Source organism: Macaca thibetana, chromosome 2 (assembly GCF_024542745.1).
Source record: "Macaca thibetana thibetana isolate TM-01 chromosome 2, ASM2454274v1, whole genome shotgun sequence".
Lineage (NCBI taxonomy): Eukaryota > Metazoa > Chordata > Mammalia > Primates > Cercopithecidae > Macaca > Macaca thibetana.
This window is the reverse complement of record NC_065579.1, coordinates 174,522,662-174,542,604: the sequence shown is the minus strand read 5'-3', so window position 1 is coordinate 174,542,604 and position 19,943 is coordinate 174,522,662. Positions and strand designations below refer to the sequence as shown.

Sequence of the window (19,943 nt, the reverse complement as noted above, 5' to 3'; positions counted from 1 at the left end):
TTTATTATGTATTTATGTATTTATTTATTTATTTTTGAGACAGGGTCTCACTCTGTTGCCCTGGCTGAAGTACAGTAGTGCAATTATAACTCACTGCAGCCTCGAACTCCTGGGCTCAAGCAATCCTCCTGCCTCAGCCTCCCAAGTAGCTGGGACTACAGGCACATACCATCATGCCTGGCTAGAGACTGGGTAATTTATAAACAAAAGTTTAATTGACTCACAGTTCCACAGGCTGTATAGGAAGCATGGCAGCATTCGCTTCTGGGGAGGCCTCAGGAAGCTTTTACTCATGGTGGAAGGCAAACGTCAGAGCAGGTATCTTCTCATGGCTGGAGCAGGAGGAAGAGAGAAAGTGGGGAGGTGCTACACACTTTAAAACAACCAGATCTCATGAGAACTCACTCATTCACTATCATGAGAACCACTGCATGGGGACAGTGCTAAAACATTTATGAAAAACGGCCTCCATGATCCAATCACCTCCCACACCCCACCTCCCACACTGGTGCTACATTTTGACATAAGATTTGGGTGGGGACAGAGATCCGAATCCTATCATTCCACCCTTGGCCCCTCCCAAATCTCATGTCCTTCTCACATTGCAAAATCCAATCATGCCTTCCCAACACCTCCCCAAAGTCTTAACTCATTCCAGCGTTAACTTGAAAGTCTAAAGCCCAAAGTCTCATCTGAGACAAAGCTAGCCCCTTCCACCTATGAGCCTATAAAATAAAAAACAAGTTAGTTACTTCCAAGATACAATGGAGGTATAGGCATTGGGTAAATACTCCCATTCCAAAAGGGAGAAATTCGTCAAAATAAATGGACTAGAGGCCCCATGCAAGTCTGAAACTCAGTAGGGCAGTCCTGAAATCTTAAAGCTCCAAAACAATCTTCTTTGACTCCATGTCTCACATCCAGGGCACACTGATGCAAGGGGTGGGCTCCCAAGATCTTGGGCAGTTCCACCCCTACAGCTTTGCAGGGTTCGGCTCCCAGAGCTGCTCTCAAAGGCCGATGTTGAGTGCTTGTGGCTCTTCCGGGTAACAAGTGCAAGCTGTTAGCGTATCTACCATTCCAGACCCTGGAGGACAGTGGCCCTCTTCTCACAGCTTCACTAGGCAATGCTCCAGTGGAGACTCTGTGTGGGAGCTACAGTCCTGCATTTCCCCTCTGCATTGCCATAGTAGGGGTTCTCCATGAGGACTCTGCCCCTTCAGCAGGCTTCTGTCTGAACATCCAGGCTTTTCCATACATCCTCTGAAACTCAGGTGGAGGATCCCAAGCCTCAACTCTTGCACTCTGCATACCCACAGGCTTAACAGCATATGGAAACCACCAAGGCTTATGGTTTGCACCTTCTGAAGCAGTGGCCCAAGCTGTACCTGGACCTCTTTGAGCCAGGGCTGGAGCTGGAATGGCTGGGATGCAGGGAGCAGTGTCCCAAGCCTGCACAGGGTAGTGGGGCTCTGAGTGTGGCCCACAAAACTATTCTGTCCTCCTAGGCCTCCAGGCCTGTGATGGGAGGGGCTGCCACAAAGATCTCTGAAATGCCTTGGAGGCATTTTCCCCATTGTCATGACTATCAGCATGTGCTTTCCTTTTAGTTATACAAATTTCTGCAGCCAGCCTGAATTGTTCCCCTGCAAATGGGCTTTTCTTTTCTACCACATGACTGGGTTGCAAATTTTTCAAATGTTTATGTTCTGCTTCCCCTTAAATGTAAGTTGTAGTTTTATGTCCTTGCTTTGCTCACACATTATTAGCATTGGTTGTTAGAAGCAGCCAGGCCACATCTTCAACACTTTGCTGCTTAGAAATTTCTTCTACCGATACCCTAAATCATCACTCTCAAGTTCAAAGTTCCACAGATCCCTAGGGCAGGGGTAAAATACCACCAGGTTCTTTGCTAACACATAACAAAAATAACCTTTGCTCCAGTTCCCAATAAGTTTCTCACTTTCATCTGAGATCTTGTTACCCTGGACCTCATTGTCCATATCATTAACAGCATTTTGGTCATAACAGTTTAACAAGTCTCCGGGAAGTTCCAAATTTTCCCTCATCTTCCTGTCTTCTTCTGAGCCCACCAAATTGTCCAAACCTCTGCCTGCTACCCAGTTCCAAAGCCGACTCCACATTTTCAGGTGTCTTTATAGCAATGCCCTACTCTTCAGTACCAATTTTCTGAATTAGTCTGTTCTTGCACTGCTATCAAGAAATACCTGAGACTGGGTAATCTACAAAGAAAAGAGATTTAATTGATTCACAGTTCTGCAGGCTGTACAGAAGCATTAGGGCATCAGCTTCTGGGAAGGCCTCAGGGATCTCCCAGAGGGGTAACAATTGCTACCATTTAGTGACTGCCAACCATGTGCCACAAACTGCTTTAAAAGTTTTTATGTATTGACTTAGTTACTCCTCATAATAACTCTATTATTAGCTCCATTTTACAGCTAAAGAAATGAAGGCACTGGGCATGGTGGCTCACACTGGTAATCTTAGCACTTTGGGAGGTTACCAAGGCATAAGGATCACCTGAGCCCTGGAGTTTGAGACCAGCGTGGGTAACACAGTGAGATCCTGTCTCTACAAAAATATATTTAAAAATTAGCCAGTGTGGTGGTGCGCACCTGTAGTACCAGCTACTTAGGAGGCTGGGGCGGGAGTTCAAGCCTTTAGTGAGCTATGATTGTGCCTGCACTCAAGCCTAGGTGACAGAGTGAGACCTTGGAAAAAGAAAAAAAAAGAAAGAGAGAGACAGAGAGAGGGAGAGAGGGAGACAGAGAGAGAGAGAGAGAAGAAAAGAACAGAAAAGAAAAGAAGAGAAAAGAAAAGAAACAGTGATATAGTAACTTGTCCAAGATCTAATAAATGACAATGCCAGGATTTTAATGCATATATCCGGCTTCATAGTCCACACTCTCAGGTATTATGCCAGATTGCCTCCTCAAGGAAGGAGACAAACGTTCTTAGCTATCTAAGAAGCAAACAACTGCCAGTGAGGGTTCAGGAAATGACAGGGCTCTCAGTTGTTTCTTGATTATTATGCTTACCAGAGACAACAGAAATAGTCAGTTGCAAAAAGACTATGGCAGATGTTACGGTGACATTCCCATGCCTTAGAATATATAAAGGCAGCAGGCTTTGAAAAGGAAAGGGACCTACCTCACACTTATTAGGAAGACTAGTATCAAAACAAACAAAAACCAGATAATAACAAGTGTTGGCAAGGATGTGGAGAAACTGGAACCCTTGTGCACTGCTGCCAGGGAATGTAAAACTGGACCACTGTGAAACAGTATGGTAGTTTCTCAAAAAAATTAAAAATCGAGTTACTATATGATAAGCATTTCTACTTTTGGGTATATACCCAGAAAAATTGAAAGCCTGAACTCAGACATACATGTGTATATTCATGTTCATAGCAGCATTATTCACAATATCTAAAAGGTGGAATTAACCCAAGTGGCCACTAATAGATGAATGAATAAACAAAATGTGTCTTATAATGCAAAGGACTATTGTTCAGCCTTAAAAAGGAAGAAAATTTTGACACATGCTATAACATGGACGAATCTTGAGGACATCACGCCAGTCACAAAAGAACAAATATTGTATGACTGTACTTATATGCAGTACCCAGATTAGTCAAATTCATAGAGGCAACAAGTAGAATGGTGGTTGCCAGTGGCTGGAGTGAGGGGAGTTTTTGTATAATGGGCACAGAGTTTCAGTTTTGCAAGATAAAAAGAGTTCTGAGGATGAATGCTGGTGATGGTTGCACAACAATGTGAATGTACTTAATGCCACTGAACTAAACTGTACTTAATATACTTAAAAATGGTTAAGATAATACATTTTATATTATGTATCATTTACAATTTCAAAAAATGATGTCAAAAAGTTAAACTAAAGGTGAACTATTTGTCAATAGGAATAAACCATAGGAAGCAATTGGAAATGACTTCTAGCAGCCTCCCTTACCTCCAAGTTCACTGCACTTGTCACCAAATGCACCAGGGGCCTAAGCAGCAGCATTTTGGTGGTCCAAAAACCACAAGTCCCAGCTCTCCCAGGAAAGCTTCTGCAGACCATTATGGAAACTCTCACTTTATGTGCCTCCTCTACTTCAGTGGATATTACCTCGTAGAGACCTTAAGACCTGGCTGCTGGATGCAGATGCTCTGCCTTCACCCATTAACTTCGAAGTACAAACCCAGATGACTGGATTTCTTTTTCCTCAGACCCAAACATGCAATCTGCATGCCAATTCTCTCATTACACAAGCAAAGTTAATCATCAGGTTTTTCTTCACCTAAATGAGAAGATCTTTACAGGGCCCATACATACTCAAGATATAAGATTAGAAAAAGGAAACTTTAATTCAGCCATCTGACCTCAGCAGGCCCGGTCTGGAGAAGGAAGGAAAATCCACTGCCAATCTAGGCAGGGACCAATAAAGGAATATGGTTTTGGCAGCTTGCAGGTCCCTAAGAAACAAGGTCTCCCTCTCGTGGCCATGATAGAAACAGCAGTTCAACAAGCAGGTTTCAGCCAAATTTTTTCTCACAGGAATTCTGTTATGTCAGGCCTTCAGAGAGGTCATAGTGCCTCTGCTTCATGAAGTCTTGGACCACAGCTTGGGATCAATCAACAGCTGATGACTGGAATCACCTGGAGGAATCTTTATTTATAGGTCTGGCTGTAGGTGCTGCCCGTCAGCAGGGACCTTAGCTGAGGTGTGGGCCAGAACACCTACACGTGTTCTTTCCACAGGGTTTCTCTGTGTGGGCTACTTTGAGCTTTCTCACAGAGTGATGCCTGGGTTCCAAGCGAGCATCCCAAGGGAGCAAGGTGGAAATGCGCAGAATTTTTGGGATCTAGCTTCAGAAGTCACACAACATCATTTCTACCACGTTCTCTTGGTTGACATGATAAAGTTCTGCCCAGGTTCAAGGAAAGGGAACACAGATCCCACCACTCAGTGGGAGAATGGTCAAGGTCAGATTGCAAGAAGAGTATGTGAGATGGAGGATATTGGCGGCCATCTTTGAAAAATACAATCTACTGCATTGTCTACCTGGTTGGTCAGTGCTTCACTTGTAGTGGATACTCTCTGGCGGAAACACACATGTGCCACAAAGATACACACACTTTGTGCCCACTCCTTTAGGTCCCTCACAGGCCTCTTCCTCAGGTCTCTTTATTACTGAACTTCAAATATTCTACCTTAGAGACCTTTCACCCAATCAACTATACTATTCACTGTTGCTCAAGCCCCTACGTTTATACTGACCTCAGACTATTTTCTCCATTCAAAGGAGATGAATGCATGTATTGAAGCTCTGCCCACCAGGATTCTGTTCATTTCTGTCCTTTAGGGTTCCTCCCTGAGTGGGACCACAGTGCAGTAGCAATCCATTTTCAGTTCTACCAACATACCAAGCTTAACCAGTTTTGAGTATTTTCCTCCAACATTATCAGCTAGTCATAGAGAATAACCCAGAGGACATAGGTGTGAGCTGAGAAACACAAAAGGCAAGGAGCTCTGGGCCATCTGTTCATGTATCTTGCGACTTTTGGACTTGCTTAGATGTGCTCCCATGTATACCATTTCTGTTGTTCAGTGGATTGTTGCTGTGAGCACCCAACCTTACAATAGCCAGTTCCTGAAGGGCAGTTCTGGTCATAAAATCATTTGATAGTCCATAGTCAAGTGCCTGTTTCTGCTAGGACTCAACATTTTGCTCACAGCTGCTTTTCAAATGGTTTGGCTGAAGGCGGCAAAGCTGTACTAGAAAACCCTTGAGGCAGGCACCATGATTCTCTCTTTAGGATCTGCCAGAGATTCCATACAGCATCATTATCTATCACCCAGCACCTTTGGATCTGCCATGTCATTATGGCCTGAGTGGCAGGGCTGCTTGTGTCATAGCCTAGACTTGCTGCTGAGCACTCCCTTCTCTTGACCCTACGCAAAAATGGCAGCCTTTTGAGTCACCCGATAAATGAGTAAGAACATTATTTCCAAATGTGGCATAGGCTATCTGCACAAAATACTGTTTCTCTTAGTGGAAGATGAGAGATACAAAAAATTTTCCTTTACATTGAAGGGGGTTCCCAGGTATGCCTCAGATCACCCAACTCCTAAAAATATAATCATTGTTCCAGGTGCCTGAACATTTGTAATTTCTCTCACCCTTTGGCACGCATGTATTTACTAGGGCATCCAGAATACTTGCCATTACCTGCTGTCTAGATCCAATTAACACTATGTCATCAATACAATGGATCAATGTTTTGTTTCGAGGAAAAAACAGAGTCTTTTTGAACTATATGATGATGGAGAGCAGGAGAGTTAACCAGCCCTGAGAATGTTAACAGAAAAATATCCACAGCCTTGAGTTAATCTGAACTCAATCTGCCCAGGTGAATACAATTGCTTTTGATCTTCTTTCCTCACAGATTGAACTGAACATATTTGCTAGATCAAAATCACATATGAAGTGCTAGCGGCGGTGTTAATCGATTCAACCAAAAATACATTATCTGTTATAGCTTCTCTGATTGGGGATACCATTTCATTCAGTTTACAGTAGTCTACTATTATTTGCCATGGTCCACCTGGCTTCGAAGGGATCATATTGGTTAACTGAACTCCTTAGTCACCATTAGTCTTTCAAGTTGGCATTAATCTCTGCAATTCCACTGGAATGAGGTATGGCCTCTGATTTATTATCTTTGCCAAGGAGTAAGGGAGAGGGATACAGTTTCAGGGACTTCCACTAGGCCCTTCCTACCATAATGGTTCATACTTGATTGGTCAGAGGACCAATGTAATGGTTTTATTAGCTGCTATCACAATTATGCACATGGCAACTGGGGAATGACCATAAGTTTATGGACCCATGACAGCCAGTGTGAAACAGATTAGAAAACGTATCCTATCACCCAGCCACCGCATGCCCCATTCTAAAAGGGGTTTATGGTGCACCTTAGATTTCCTGGTATTGATGTAGTTCACCCTGTATCTGACAGCCCTTGAAAGAGCTAGGAATTCCCAATTTCTCCAGTGTATGGTTCCTCTGAAAAAATGCCCATAGGTTCCTGTGGAAAAAGTATGGGTAAATACCATATATATTTGTGGTGTTGCAGGGGGTCTTCCTCAGGGGGATCCAGATTCTTTTTAATTGATGAGCTCTGAGTTTCCAAACTGGCTCACATCTGGAAACCCGTCCAGAGATCATACTATTCCATTTTGGCAGTTGACATGTGCCTTCTGTTCACCAGCTCAAGTTCACTGTTATTGCTGTTATATAATTCAATCAACACTTTCATTAGCTTTCTACCTATCTTGCCCCTAAAAATATCATAGTCTATGGAACACCACAGATATCCTGAATATCAAGGACCTCTGACTGTAATTACATCCATTTTGCTTCTGATGATTCCGCGCTGCCAAATGCCTTTGCTATTCTAGGATTCTATGGTACCTATTGATACTAGAGCATCTCCTGCTATCATTCCTAGCCTGCACAGGACAGTCGCCATTAAGACTCTCAGCCAACTTGGTGCTCAATCACTACTGCAATCTTATTGCTTTAGCAGAAAGATTGTCCTCTGGCCCTCCCAGGGGACACAGTGAGCTGACAGGTTCTTTGGTCTTAAAAAACAAATACATTCTAAAAAAAAGTCCAGGGCTCTGAGCCTTCTGACTCTTTCCCTAATAACTTGCCAAGGCAGTTCTGACGTCTCCATCTCATTTACCATACATCACCACTGTGCCTAAGCTTCAAGTTACCTCACAAAATTGTTGGTTCTTGCTGACATAGAGAAAACCTATAGCTTTTCTCATGAATAAGTAATTTTCTCCTGTAGTAAGCACTATATTTTCCACTCCATCTATGCTGAGATTTAACGCTAGTTCTTGGTGAAGAGGAAATTTAGAGAGGTGAAAGCAGATCTTAAGACAACAAAAGCATCATGTTTGTGAGGTGCTCAGAGACGGAAGCTATCAGCATGATGGAAATGGTCAATCACAGCTGCAGAGGAGCTCAGACACGGGTCAAAGGAAAATGGAGCAGGTTATCAACAGTATTGCTTCAAAGTCATAATGAAAGAAGAGGGTGGTATTAAAAAAAAGAGGATTTTAACAGAATCCAAATCTTTACATACATACAAATACATGTAAATCTTTACATACACATACAAATCTTTCCAGGAAATTCCACCAAGCAACCAGAATTGAGAACCATTGTCCTAAATTATTGGGTTTCAAAATTCATAGAGAAAATAGAAGTCACAAGACAGGAATAGCTTCATCGTCCTGCCATCTCAGGAATCTTCTTAAAATGAAGTGACCCTGCTTCTATCAGATGGCATCTCCTGCATGTGTCTCTGAATTTCCATCTGTTTCCCCTTTGCAAGAACCTGACTCTTGCAATTATCCCCCTTTCCTTGACTCTCAGCAGTGCACCCTTGTCTCTGGACTACTCTTCTCTCTTGATTTGAAGGGATCATATTTGCCTCGCTCTCCTCTTCCCTCTGACTATTTTCTCCTGGCTCTTTGGCCTCTCCTCCTCCACCTGACATCTAAATAGTGGAAGCCCAGGAACTCTTTTCTGCTCTCTACACTATCTCCCTAAGTAATCTCATCCAGTCCCACTTCTCTTCATTTCCATTTCTACTATCAAATTCCAAGACACTGCTATCTCGCTTTGATGACTGCAAGAGCCTCCAACCCAGTCTTTCTGTTTGTACTATTCCTACACATCACCCAGTTTAAAAAACATAAGCAGATCTCACAGCCTAAAAATTGCCCAATGGTTTCCTGCTTGAAATCCTTATGATTGCTGAGAGGCTCTTTCAGGTATGGCCCCCATGTACTTCTCCATCCTCATCTCTTGCCACAGTCCTCCACTAACCCTCCCACCTAGGTCACAATTGCTATGTAGTTCCTTTATAGCACTTTTATCTTTTAGCTGAACTTATCATTTTTATCTGAATTTATTTATTCATTTACTTGTTTTTTGTCTATTTTGTCCTTATTGTTTATGGCCTGTTTTGTCCTTGTCTAACGCCTACCTCATCATTTTATCCCCTAAACTGTTCCTTCCTCCTTTTACTACTCCCATCTATGATGTTATTTTATTTTATTTTTTTAGTTTTTCAGATATGAACCTATAGATTTTTTTGACTTCTGTTTTCCTCACCATCCTATTTCCAAAACATTAGCACAAATTGGTGGTAATGCTCCTCACTTTGGCTCTTCCTTTTTTTCTATACTATTGTTACCCTAGTCCAGTGAGTGTGGGTCATTTTGGGGACACAGACCACATTGAGAGTGCTGTGAAGGTCATGGGGCAGACGGGAAATCACTTACTAGTAACTCAGCAAGTTACTTAATTCTCTGTGCCTTAGTTTCATCATCTACAAAATGGAAAGAAAAACGGTATAAACCTGGAGCAGATGCTTTCTATGCCCCTTTGCTCACTTTCAAATTGGCTCAGCCACGGAGGAAAGCTCTGGGCACACTGTCATCATCCCACCTCAAGTGAGCTGAAGTGTGACCGCTCTACTCTTCTGCCTCAGGGCTTTCTCCAACAGCCTGGGAATATCTGCCAATTCATATCCCTGGCAACAACCCTCACTCAATGGTGGATGACAGTCAGTGGTAAGTGTCCTAGCCTTCTGTCCTTTTGAAGATGCTATGTTGTCTGGGGTGTATACCCTGGGGTTCATTGATGTGCACCAGAAAAATTTAGGACCTGGGCACACACGAGGAGTTTAGGAGCATACATTAAACAGGCAGAAGAGAAGAGAAAGAGGTCTCTTCTTTATATAGAGAAAGGGGTCTCCCTGCGGAAAAGACTGGCTGGTGGCAAATGTGCCGAATTTTCTAGTCCAGTTTGAGGAGGCGGTGTCTGATTTACATAGGGCTCATAGATTGGTTCGACCAGCTATGATGTTTACATAGCACACGGGGAAGGCCGGTCACTCCACCCTAATCTTATTATGCAAATGGACTTTCCAGTTGATCAGTGCCATCTTGTCTGCTCCTTGCAGTACACGTGGCTGGCAGAGACGGGAAGATGGAGGTGCCATTTGAACATGTCTAGTCCTTAGTTCCTGCCAGCATTCATTCGTGCAGGCTCCCAGCTTGCAGGCTGCTCTTTGTTAGAAAATGATTTGGGGCTGCTTTTCATTAAAAAGAAAAGCCTTACTGAGGACTCCCATACCCTTACTATCTATCTAAGTAATTTCTTCTTAACTCCTGTATCACTTTGTGAGGCTAATTCCGGGGTATATCTTATTTTTTTCAGAGGGTCTCCAACAGGATAAAGAGCCAGCTATTGTCTATATCAAAACCAGTTTAATATCAATCCTCCTTCCTTGTCTCACTCTCTCTGCCTTTATTCCTGCATCCAGGGATCACCTCCCAAATAAACTACTTGCACCCAAGCCTTTGTCACAGGCTCTGCTTTGAGGGGAATCCTAAGTAGGCAGTGATTTTATCAGTTGGGGTCCTACCATGCAAAAGATGACCCATTTAAGTTGGAAAACTAAAAAGAATTTAGTAAGGGGAGTATTTCTGAACATGAGGTAGGGTTAGGGAAATGAAACATGGTGTAGAACCCCAGGACTAGTAATGGTGGGGAGCACTTACCACTCCTAAGTCTGAAGAGGCAAAGGCAATAAGTAGTTACTAGACTCAGAAGAAAGAATTGAGGAGAGCTGCTGAACTAGAGCTGTGGCCTTCAGTAAAGGGACCAGCATCAGTACTCAAGTGAGACAAGCATTTTCAGGTTGGTGTCAGTGTCAGCCTGAGAGTGACTGCCTCCTTAAATCTGGTGTCCTAGGTCTCTGCTTGCCTCACCCTAGTCCCAGCACAGCATCTCATGGAGTTATGATTAGATGAATTACGATATAAAAGGCATAGAGAGGTACCTAGAACATGCTATTGTTGATATTGTTACTACCATTATTGTCTACATGATGCAAAAGTTTGAATACATTATGAAGTACACTTACAGGCTGGGCTTATTGACTAAGAACCTCTGCACTGATTAAGACCTTTTCATTGTGTGGTGAACATTCGCAAAACAGCCTTCAAACTTTATCGCTCTCTTACTAATTCAGTTCTTGCCAACCTTTCACATCATGGCATCCATAGAAAATGGTGATATTTGTACAACACTAGAGTGAAGATGATGGTCCCCTCAACCTGAGGCAACTGCCCCAAGGTCACTGCTTCCTCCAAAGGCTGCGGGGTCGGTCTCCGGCCCACCCACGCCAGGTGGGAAGCTCTGCTCAAATCCATTATCCATCCTGCACAGTAATACCAATCTAGCTTTCCTAAAACAATACTTCTAGAATGTCCTTTGCCTCTAATAACAATGATAAAAATCCAGAATTCTTAGTCTGATACTCAAGATCAAGACATGGAGTTGGAAGAGACCACAGGAATCATGAAATCTCTCCCCTTTATTTTACAGACTCACAAATAAAGGCCCAGTAAAGTTTAATAACCTATTCAAAGCAACATTCCAATCTTTCTGCCAAGGAACTATTATTTACCCTATCCATTTTTGCCCACAGACATCCATGGTCAAGTGCTACCTCCCAGTTCACCCCACTGGGAAATGAATGTTTCCTCCTTTAAACTCTGATAATACTCATTCAGATACTGAACAGTAAGAGGGAGCAGAAAAAGACCTAATAGTTATTTCAGCCTGAGCTTCCCTGTGTTAGATGATACGATCAGATACTGGAGAGTATGGTTTAACAATACACTGATTTATAAACCAGGATGCCTATTCACTAATAACCAATTCACTAATAACAAATAGAACAGAAATGAATGCTACAACTTAGGTTGGCTATTCAATATAATCTGGGGTCAGTAAACTTATTTCTGTAAAGTTAGAGCAAATACATGAGGGAATAAATAATAAATAGTATATACATGAGGGCTACAGTCTGCTGCATATCTTTCTTTACCTTTTTTTTTTTTTTTTTTGGTTGTTTTGTTCTGTTTCTTACAATGCTTTAAAAATGTAAAAAATGGCTGAACACAGTGGCTTAGGCCTCCAGTACCAACACTTTGGGAGGCTGGAGTGGGAGGACTGCTTGAAGCCAGGTGTTTAAGACCAGCCTGGGCAGCAAAATGAAACACAGTCTCTACAAAAAAAACCGAAAAAGAACAACAAAATAACTAAGCATGGTGGCACGTGCCTGTAGTCCCAGCTACTCGGGAGGCTGAGGCGAGGTGGAATATAATGTAAGACCATTCATAGTTCATGGTACTAAACAGGCATCAGTGCCCATTGATGCATAAACGTTCCATAATTTAGTATTGCCAGACTTCTTCTTCCTTTTTTTTTTTTTTTTGAGATGGAGTTTCCCTTTTGTCAGCCAGGCTGGAGTGCAATGGCACCATCTCGGCTCACTGCAACCTCCACTTCTCGGGTTTTAAGAGATTCTCCTGCCTCAGCCTCTCAAGTAGCTGGGATTACAGGCACCCGCCACCACGCCCGGCTAATTTTTGTATTTTCAATAGAGATGGGTTTCGCCATTTTGGCCAGGCTGGTCTGGAACTCCTGACCTCAGGTGATCCACTCACCTCGGCCTCCCAAAGTGTTGGAATTACAGGCGTGAGCCACCGCGCCCGGTCCATACCTCTTAATTTTGTGATTTATTGCCTGAAAAACCGTCTCGCTGTGGTGTTTTTTGTATTTCCCAGATTAATAATCAGACTGAACATATTTTCATATTTATTAGCCATAGCACTTCCTCCTCCACACTGGCATTTCTTACCTTTCTTTTTCAATAATCTATTAATCACGAAAATCTCCTGTCATCTACATTTCTTCACAAAAGTCACATTGTTTTTGACCTTTATAGATTATTTTACATTTGCCATATTTATACATAATATCTTCCCTTTTGGGGCATTTAGAGTGTGCTGACAAAGTCTAGGCAGCAATGCATTTATAAAACACCTATGAGCTGGGTGCACACGGGGTAATTTTCCACATATGGCTAATCCCGTCCTCATCAGATTAAGGTTCCCTGTCTTGTCATTTCTGAGGATGTATCCTATTAGAAGCCTAGCCCTTTATTCTTACACATTACACTTCCACTACTGTAGGGTGACATCTGAATGGACTCATCTTACTATTCCATGCATAGTACCAGGCACGTTGCGTGCTTTTAATACATTTTGTATACTTTTTACCTCTGTGTTTGACGTCCTGAAAAATACCGTCCACAATTACTTCACAGGTAGCCCCAACACTTGGTGCCCAGCGCGTTTTCCTAGTCCCTCCCTGCCACTTCACGTTGGGAATGGGACAAGAGGCACTGTGGGTCTCTTACCTATAGTTACGAAGCAACGGGCTCCCTTATTACTTCGTTTCCCAAATAGGGGGTGGGATACACAACCGAGGGAGTACGGGCAAAACAACTTTCAGGTCTTTGGCCACTTGCGTCTTACTGTGGGCGAGCCTTTCCAGACCAATTACATTTTCTTTACTCATATTGCATAAATAGCAGAACTACATTTACTACAAAGGCCAGACATTCATGGTCATGGATCCTTGTGCATGTTATTCTAAGAGCAAACTGTACAAACACATAAACTCTGAAACATTGACGCACAAGCGAAAACACACGCACGTGTTTGTGTCTTCTCCCGCGGCCCAAGTTCTTTGAAACTGAGCGGAGAAAAATCGTCTTCGCATCGCGTCTCACACTTTCGACACAATCTTATCGGGAAACAGAACACCTAAACAAAAATTTTTTAAATACATTTTTCAAAAACGATGACAATTCCTTTCGTCTTATGTTCCTTTTTGTCTTTAAGCTTTGGAAAGATTTATTTTCCATTTCCAAACTGCTTCTGCCTGTCGGCGCCTGTGTGAAAACTGCGACGAGTCTGGAAGTAGCTGCCGGAGAGGCGGGGCGGAGGTGTGACGTCATCGCCGCGGGGCGGAGGCGACAGTATCTAGCCGGGGCTCCGCGTGTACCTACGCCGACAGAACTGGCTTTGAGACAGCGTGATTCTCCGCAGCTGGCCGCCTCCCCGTGGTGTTCAGCCCACGCCGAATCCTGAGCTGAGATGGCAGACGATCTCGGAGACGAGTGGTGGGAGAACCAGCCAACTGGAGCAGACAGCAGCCCAGGTACCCACTCTGTACCCGCGCTCCTACGGGGCCTCTCCCGGAGCCCTTCCGTGCGCCTCAGCCGTGATCGCTTCTGGCGGTCGCGGTGTCAGCCCGACAGGGGCGCGCACAGCCGTGGGAGCGCGCAAGCATCTCGGGGAAAGTGGTGCAAGAGACTTTTTAACACGTGAAACAGACAACGTGACATTAACTCAGATCTGTCTGCCAGCCAGGAAGGATCCTTTCCCAAGCTTTCTCTTTTCATTATTTCTTGAGAATGGATAAGACAGTTTTTGTGACGAGAAGCAACTTTGTGTGATGGGTAAGGGTGACCCATGAACTGCTTCAATTCAGGGTTACCCTTCAGACTGAGGTCAGAAGCAGGGGTTACTGATTCAGACTGCTTCCATTCAAATCACGACTGCAGTATTCTAATACTGTTTAGCCTCTTTTTTCTCATGTAAAATAATGATAACAATAATGTCTACTTCATAAAGTTGTGAAGACAGTACAATAATGCACTTTAGCATGGTGCTTGACATATAATAGATATGCGGTAAATATAAGTTACTGTATTTCTTGTGGTCATGATCCTTATCATGTAATTTGGAATATTAGAACTGGAAGGAGGCTTAAATAGAGATCATCCTTTGAACTCACTTATTTTACAGATGAGAAACGTAACCTAAAGATGTCAAGTTACTTGACAAGTTCACAAAGCTAACTCCTTTGAGAAACAATACTAGAATTCAATTAACACAATTTGAATAGTTTCTGCTATGCTTTGCTATGTTTACCAACTCCTGACGGGCATTTTATCCCCAAGTAGAGTAGCATTAAGTAACCCCCCATGTCAGGCTGGCCTTGAACTTTTTAAGTTCCATCACACCTACCATGCAATTATTGGTTGGTTGGTTGGTTTTTATCACTCCTCAAGGTCTGTCTCTCTTCTCTACTAGAGAAGACAGGTCCAAAGTTGGATTCATACTTCTGTCATCTACAGGGCCCTGCACATGTTAGACACTTGATACCTATTTGCTGCAAACAGTCTTGAAATATTAGTTGTGAAATATCCATTAAAAATAACCAACTTTAGTTGTTGCATTGTTTCCAGAAGGACAAGCCTTCAGGTACAAACTAAGCAGATGTCATTTTTAGAAAGGTAGCCAATACAATATTTCCTTGATTAAACTTCCTGACTCTTTTGCAGCCCTGTGGTGTTCCACATTTACTTTAATAACTACCCCTACCAACTCAGGTGTTAAAAAGCTCTATTTTATGATATGACTGAAGACGAATAGTGGCCATTTAAGAAATAGTTGAATTCTGTTTGAGTGGTAAAGGGGATCTCTTGGTTCTAGTCCTCACTAGCTGTGTGACTTTCAAGTTATTCATCCCTTGAAAGAAAGGCAATCAACATGTTTTGAGTATCTATTATGTGACAAATGTCGTCATAAATATGAATTGATTTAGCCTTCATAACATCCCTAAAAGGTAAGTATTCTCTTCGTTTGTATAGGTGGAGAAACAGAAAAAAGTTAAGTCGTGTTCTTAGGAACACACATTGAAGAAGAGGTCTGGGAAGAGTTAAGTGTGATTGATTTTGAAAGTCATACTTTTCCCACTACTACTATGTGACTTCTCTGGGCTTTTGTATCATAATCTGTAAAGAGCCCTTAAAGATCATCTTTTTTAGGGTTTTACCAACCAACAGTTTTAAACACTGAATCTAGTAAAACTTTAAATTGCTACAGCCTCCTTCATCTAAGTTGCCAGAATTCCCATGAAGACAATGTGTTGGAGTGCCTAAGATTACTCTACTTCTTAAATTCCTTCTAGCCATAAGACTAAGCTTTTTTTTTTTTTTTTTTTTTTTTGAAGCACAGTCTCGCTCTTGTCCCCCAGGCTGGAGTGCAATGGCGCGATCTCAGCTCACTGCAACCTCCACCTCCCGGGTTCATGCAATTCTCCTGCCTCAGCCTCCCGAGTAGCTGGGATTACAGGAGTCTGCCATCACGCCTGGCTAATTTTTGTTTTTAGTAGAGACGGGGTTTCACCATGTTGGCCAGGCTGGTCTCGAACTCCTGACCTGAAGTGATCTGCCCGCATTGGCCTCCCAGATTGCTGGGGTTACAGGTGTGAACCACCGCACCCGGCCAAGAGTAAGCTTTGAAAATTGCTGACATTAAATTTATCATAGGCCTTTGCTTTGTTCGCTGCTCCTAAGCAAAGTAAATATATGCATTTGTTTGAAATCTCCTTGAGTATTCACTGGTAATTTGCGTAACTGTAATCTGTACACTGTTTCTAATTCAAAAGGAATCACAGCTGAACCATTTCAGATTTCCTGATTCTTCTTATGTTGATGGGATCTAGCCTTGATCCTAGAGCACAAGGCTTATTTACCTGGCTGCCTTCTTGAAGTCTTAAGTTATTTGACAGGGATGTCAGATGTATTCAATTGTTATTTCAGCCTAAAATATGTGAATTATGTTTTGTTTCAAAAGTCAAAGGAGAAATAATACGTTAAATCACAGAAAGGAAAGATAGTTGTATTGGTGCTTTTATTCCTATTGTGGATTATGCTACTTGCCTATAAAAAAAAAAACATCTTTCGCTATCACGTGTTCCCACTTCACATCCATGGTAGCAAGGCAGTGGAGCATTTCAGTCACTTACAAATACTTGTTGGTTATACATGGTTTATAACATCTAATGTAGCTGTCTGTTTGTTGTCTGTCTAAGGAACTGTACTATTTTTTGGCTGTTCTCTTGTCTTCTTAGATGTGGTATGTAACACAAAGTTTTTATGGCTCTTTAAAACCTGTCATTTTTGTGCTAGAGTCCTGCATTGCACTGGAGCTCACCATGGGTCCTGGCACTTAATCGGTGTTTGGTGTATGTTAGCAGAATAAATGTGTGTGTGTATGCATGTTACCTGCTACAGAGTATGTAGGTAGACATATAATTTCTCATCCAATCTAGAAACTTTTGTGAGTGGAAGGCTATGAATTTAGAATTTTGCAGGGACTCTCCTGGTCCTTAGGGGATGTCTAGTCACTCCATTGGTGGCAACTGGAGTCATGACCCAACATAAGGCAGCTGGGAGTCGCAGTGCTGAGTGTGCAGCCCAGGATGCCTTAGGCATAAGATCCCAGGAATCATCTAATGACATCTTATATTTGATTTATTTCCTTATTCCCTGTAAACCTTCAGAAACTGTTTGAAGTGACTTATAGTAAGTAATACATTCAGTAGAATAATGATTTGAAAATATTAATGCTGAAATGAGTAGATACAATGCCTGAGATTTTAATGTAGTTGACCAGTCTGGGTACTTTCTCAGTGTGAAGGTGAAAACTGAGAGAATGTCAATTATAGCATGGATTTTGTGACTTATGGAAGGGAGTCGAGAGATTCTGCAGTTCAAAATGTCACTTGAGGGCCCGTCATCCCAGCACTTTGGGAGGCCGAGGCGGGCAGATCACCTGAGTCCAGGAATTCGAGACCAACCTGGCCAACATGGAGAAAACCTGTCTCTACTAAAAAGACAAAAATTAGCCAGGTGTAGTAGTAGGCACTTGTAGTCCCAGCTACTCAGGAGGCTGAGGCAGGAGAATCACTTGAACCCAGGAGGCAGAGCTTGCAGCAAGCCAAGATCGCACCACTGCACTCCAGCCTGTGCTACAGAGTGACACTCTGTCTCAAAAAAAAAAAAAGAAAGAAAAGAAAAAAGAAAATGTTACTGGATCATCTCCTTACAGAAGATGAAGAGAATACTGATTGCTTTCCCTTTTTATTTCAATGATATACCTATTAAATTACCAAGTCGAGTACCCAGTAGGCAGCTAAGTATGTGAGTCTGGAGCTCCAGGGCCAGATCCAGGCTGAGATGCAGATTTAGGAATAACTGGCATACAGATAGCTTATTTTTAAAGAGCATGTTCTTAGCAGTCTGTAACATTGAGCCTCCATGTCTTTTAAGGAGGGTCTTTCATATGCTTCCCCACCTCATTCTGAATCTTTGATACCATCTCTTCCCAAGCATCTAACTAGAAAACTGAAGTGTTAAGACATTTCTGTGTACAATGCCAGGAGACTACAGGTGGTAATACCAGCTTGCGGCCGGGCGCAGTGGCTCACACCTGTAATTCCTACACTTTGGGAGGCCGAGGCAGGTGGATCACCTGAGGTCAGGAGTTCAAGACAAGCCTGGCCAACGTGATGAAACCCTGTCTTTACTAAAAATGCAAAAAATTAGCTGGGCTTGGTGGCACGCGCCTATAATCCCAGCTACTCAGGAGGCTGAGGCAGGAGAATTGCTTGAACCCAGGAGGTGGAGGTTGCAGTGAGCCGAGATCATGCCACTGCACTCCAGCCTAGGCAATGAGCAAAACTCCGTCTCAAAAAAAAATAATAATAATAATAATATACCAGCTGGCATTTGTTGAGCACTTACTACCTGCCAGATACTGTTTTCATTGCTTTACACATTCTAGTTAATTTAATCTTCATAAGTACACCGGGGGTAGTTACTGTTGTTATCTTTGCTGATGAGGAATTTGAGACACTGAGAAATTAAGTGATTTACCTAATACTATTTACTTTACTTTACCCAATACTATCTATTTAATTGGTAAATGGGGGAGCTGTGATTCATATGCAGGCAGTCTGAAACCAGAGCCTGTGTGCTTATATTTCGCATTCTAATTATCAGTGGTAAGAATCTCATCTCTAAAGGAATAATCTGTTGTCGGTTTAAAGAGACTCATAATTTAGAAACTCTTTTGTTTATATATCATTATCAAATTGTGTCTGTTAGTCTTCCAAAGTTTACTCTTTTAAAGAACACTGGTTACTTGGAGCTACAAATAAGCAGCTTTTCCATTTGGGCTTTGAGAACCATTTCTGCCAGTAACTCAAACCTGATCCTGGAGCTCAAGGCTTAACATATATGGCTGCCTTCTTTAGATCTTTAGTTATTTAATAGGGATGTCAAATATAGACAAGACCCAGCTACTGAATTACTCTCCAAACATGCTTTTTCTCCAGACTTTCCTGTCTCCATAAATTAAACCACCAACCACCTAATTTCACAAAGGCCTAGCAGTATTCTGATTTATTTATTTTTTTCACCCCTATATCTCATCCATCAAGTCCTGTTGTCACTACCTCCAAAACGTATCCTGAATCTTTCTTTGCATTTTTCTTCTCTTTGCCTCCATTGGAGTATACGTTGCCTTAGCCACTGCAGTAAGCTTCTAACAGGGCTCAGAGTTTCTACCTTGTCCCCCACTCACCAGCTAAGGGTCTTTTTAAAAGAAGTCAGGCCACTCTCCTGCTTAAACCCTCCAATAGCTTTTTCCCTGGCACATAGAATGAAATTCAGATTACTTACCATGGCTGGTGGCCACCAGGTCTTCTACTATTTACTCCCCTATAGTTTATGCTGTCCCACCCACTCCAGCCTTCATTCTGTTCCTCAGTAGGCCACACTCATTCTGTCCTAGCCCTTTGCCTTAGCTGTTTCTTTTCCTTTCTGTCCTGTCCTTCTGATTGGCTGGTTTTCTTTTTTTTTGAAATGGAGTCTCGCCCTGTCGCCCAGGCTGGAGTGCAATGGCGTGATCTCAGCTCCTGGGTTCAAATGATTCTCCTGCCTCAGCCTTCCAAGTAGCTGGGATTATAGGCGCCTGCCACCACGCCCAACTAATTTTTGTATATTTAGTAGAGATGTGGTTTCACCATGTTGGCCAGTCTGGTCTCAAACTCCTGACC

At 42.6% G+C, this 19,943-nt stretch overlaps 1 protein-coding gene and 1 long non-coding RNA gene across 2 annotated transcripts in view; one reads left to right on the top strand and one right to left on the bottom strand.

Annotated features, from left to right (window-relative positions):
• Positions 1–13,707, bottom strand: part of LOC126949330 (uncharacterized) — a 67,482-nt gene extending 53,775 nt beyond the window's left edge. Inside the window, exons 1-2 of the long non-coding RNA XR_007723661.1 lie at positions 13,666–13,707; positions 225–332 (exon numbers count right to left, since the gene is read on the bottom strand). This is a non-coding gene — a long non-coding RNA (uncharacterized LOC126949330). The remainder of the gene's footprint in view (positions 1–224; positions 333–13,665) is intronic.
• A 258-nt stretch (positions 13,708–13,965) lies between these two features.
• Positions 13,966–19,943, top strand: part of CMSS1 (cms1 ribosomal small subunit homolog) — a 370,849-nt gene continuing 364,871 nt past the window's right edge. The window contains exon 1 of the mRNA XM_050782097.1: positions 13,966–14,189. Coding sequence (XP_050638054.1) covers positions 14,126–14,189 — 64 coding nt within the window. The 5' untranslated portion in view covers positions 13,966–14,125. The remainder of the gene's footprint in view (positions 14,190–19,943) is intronic.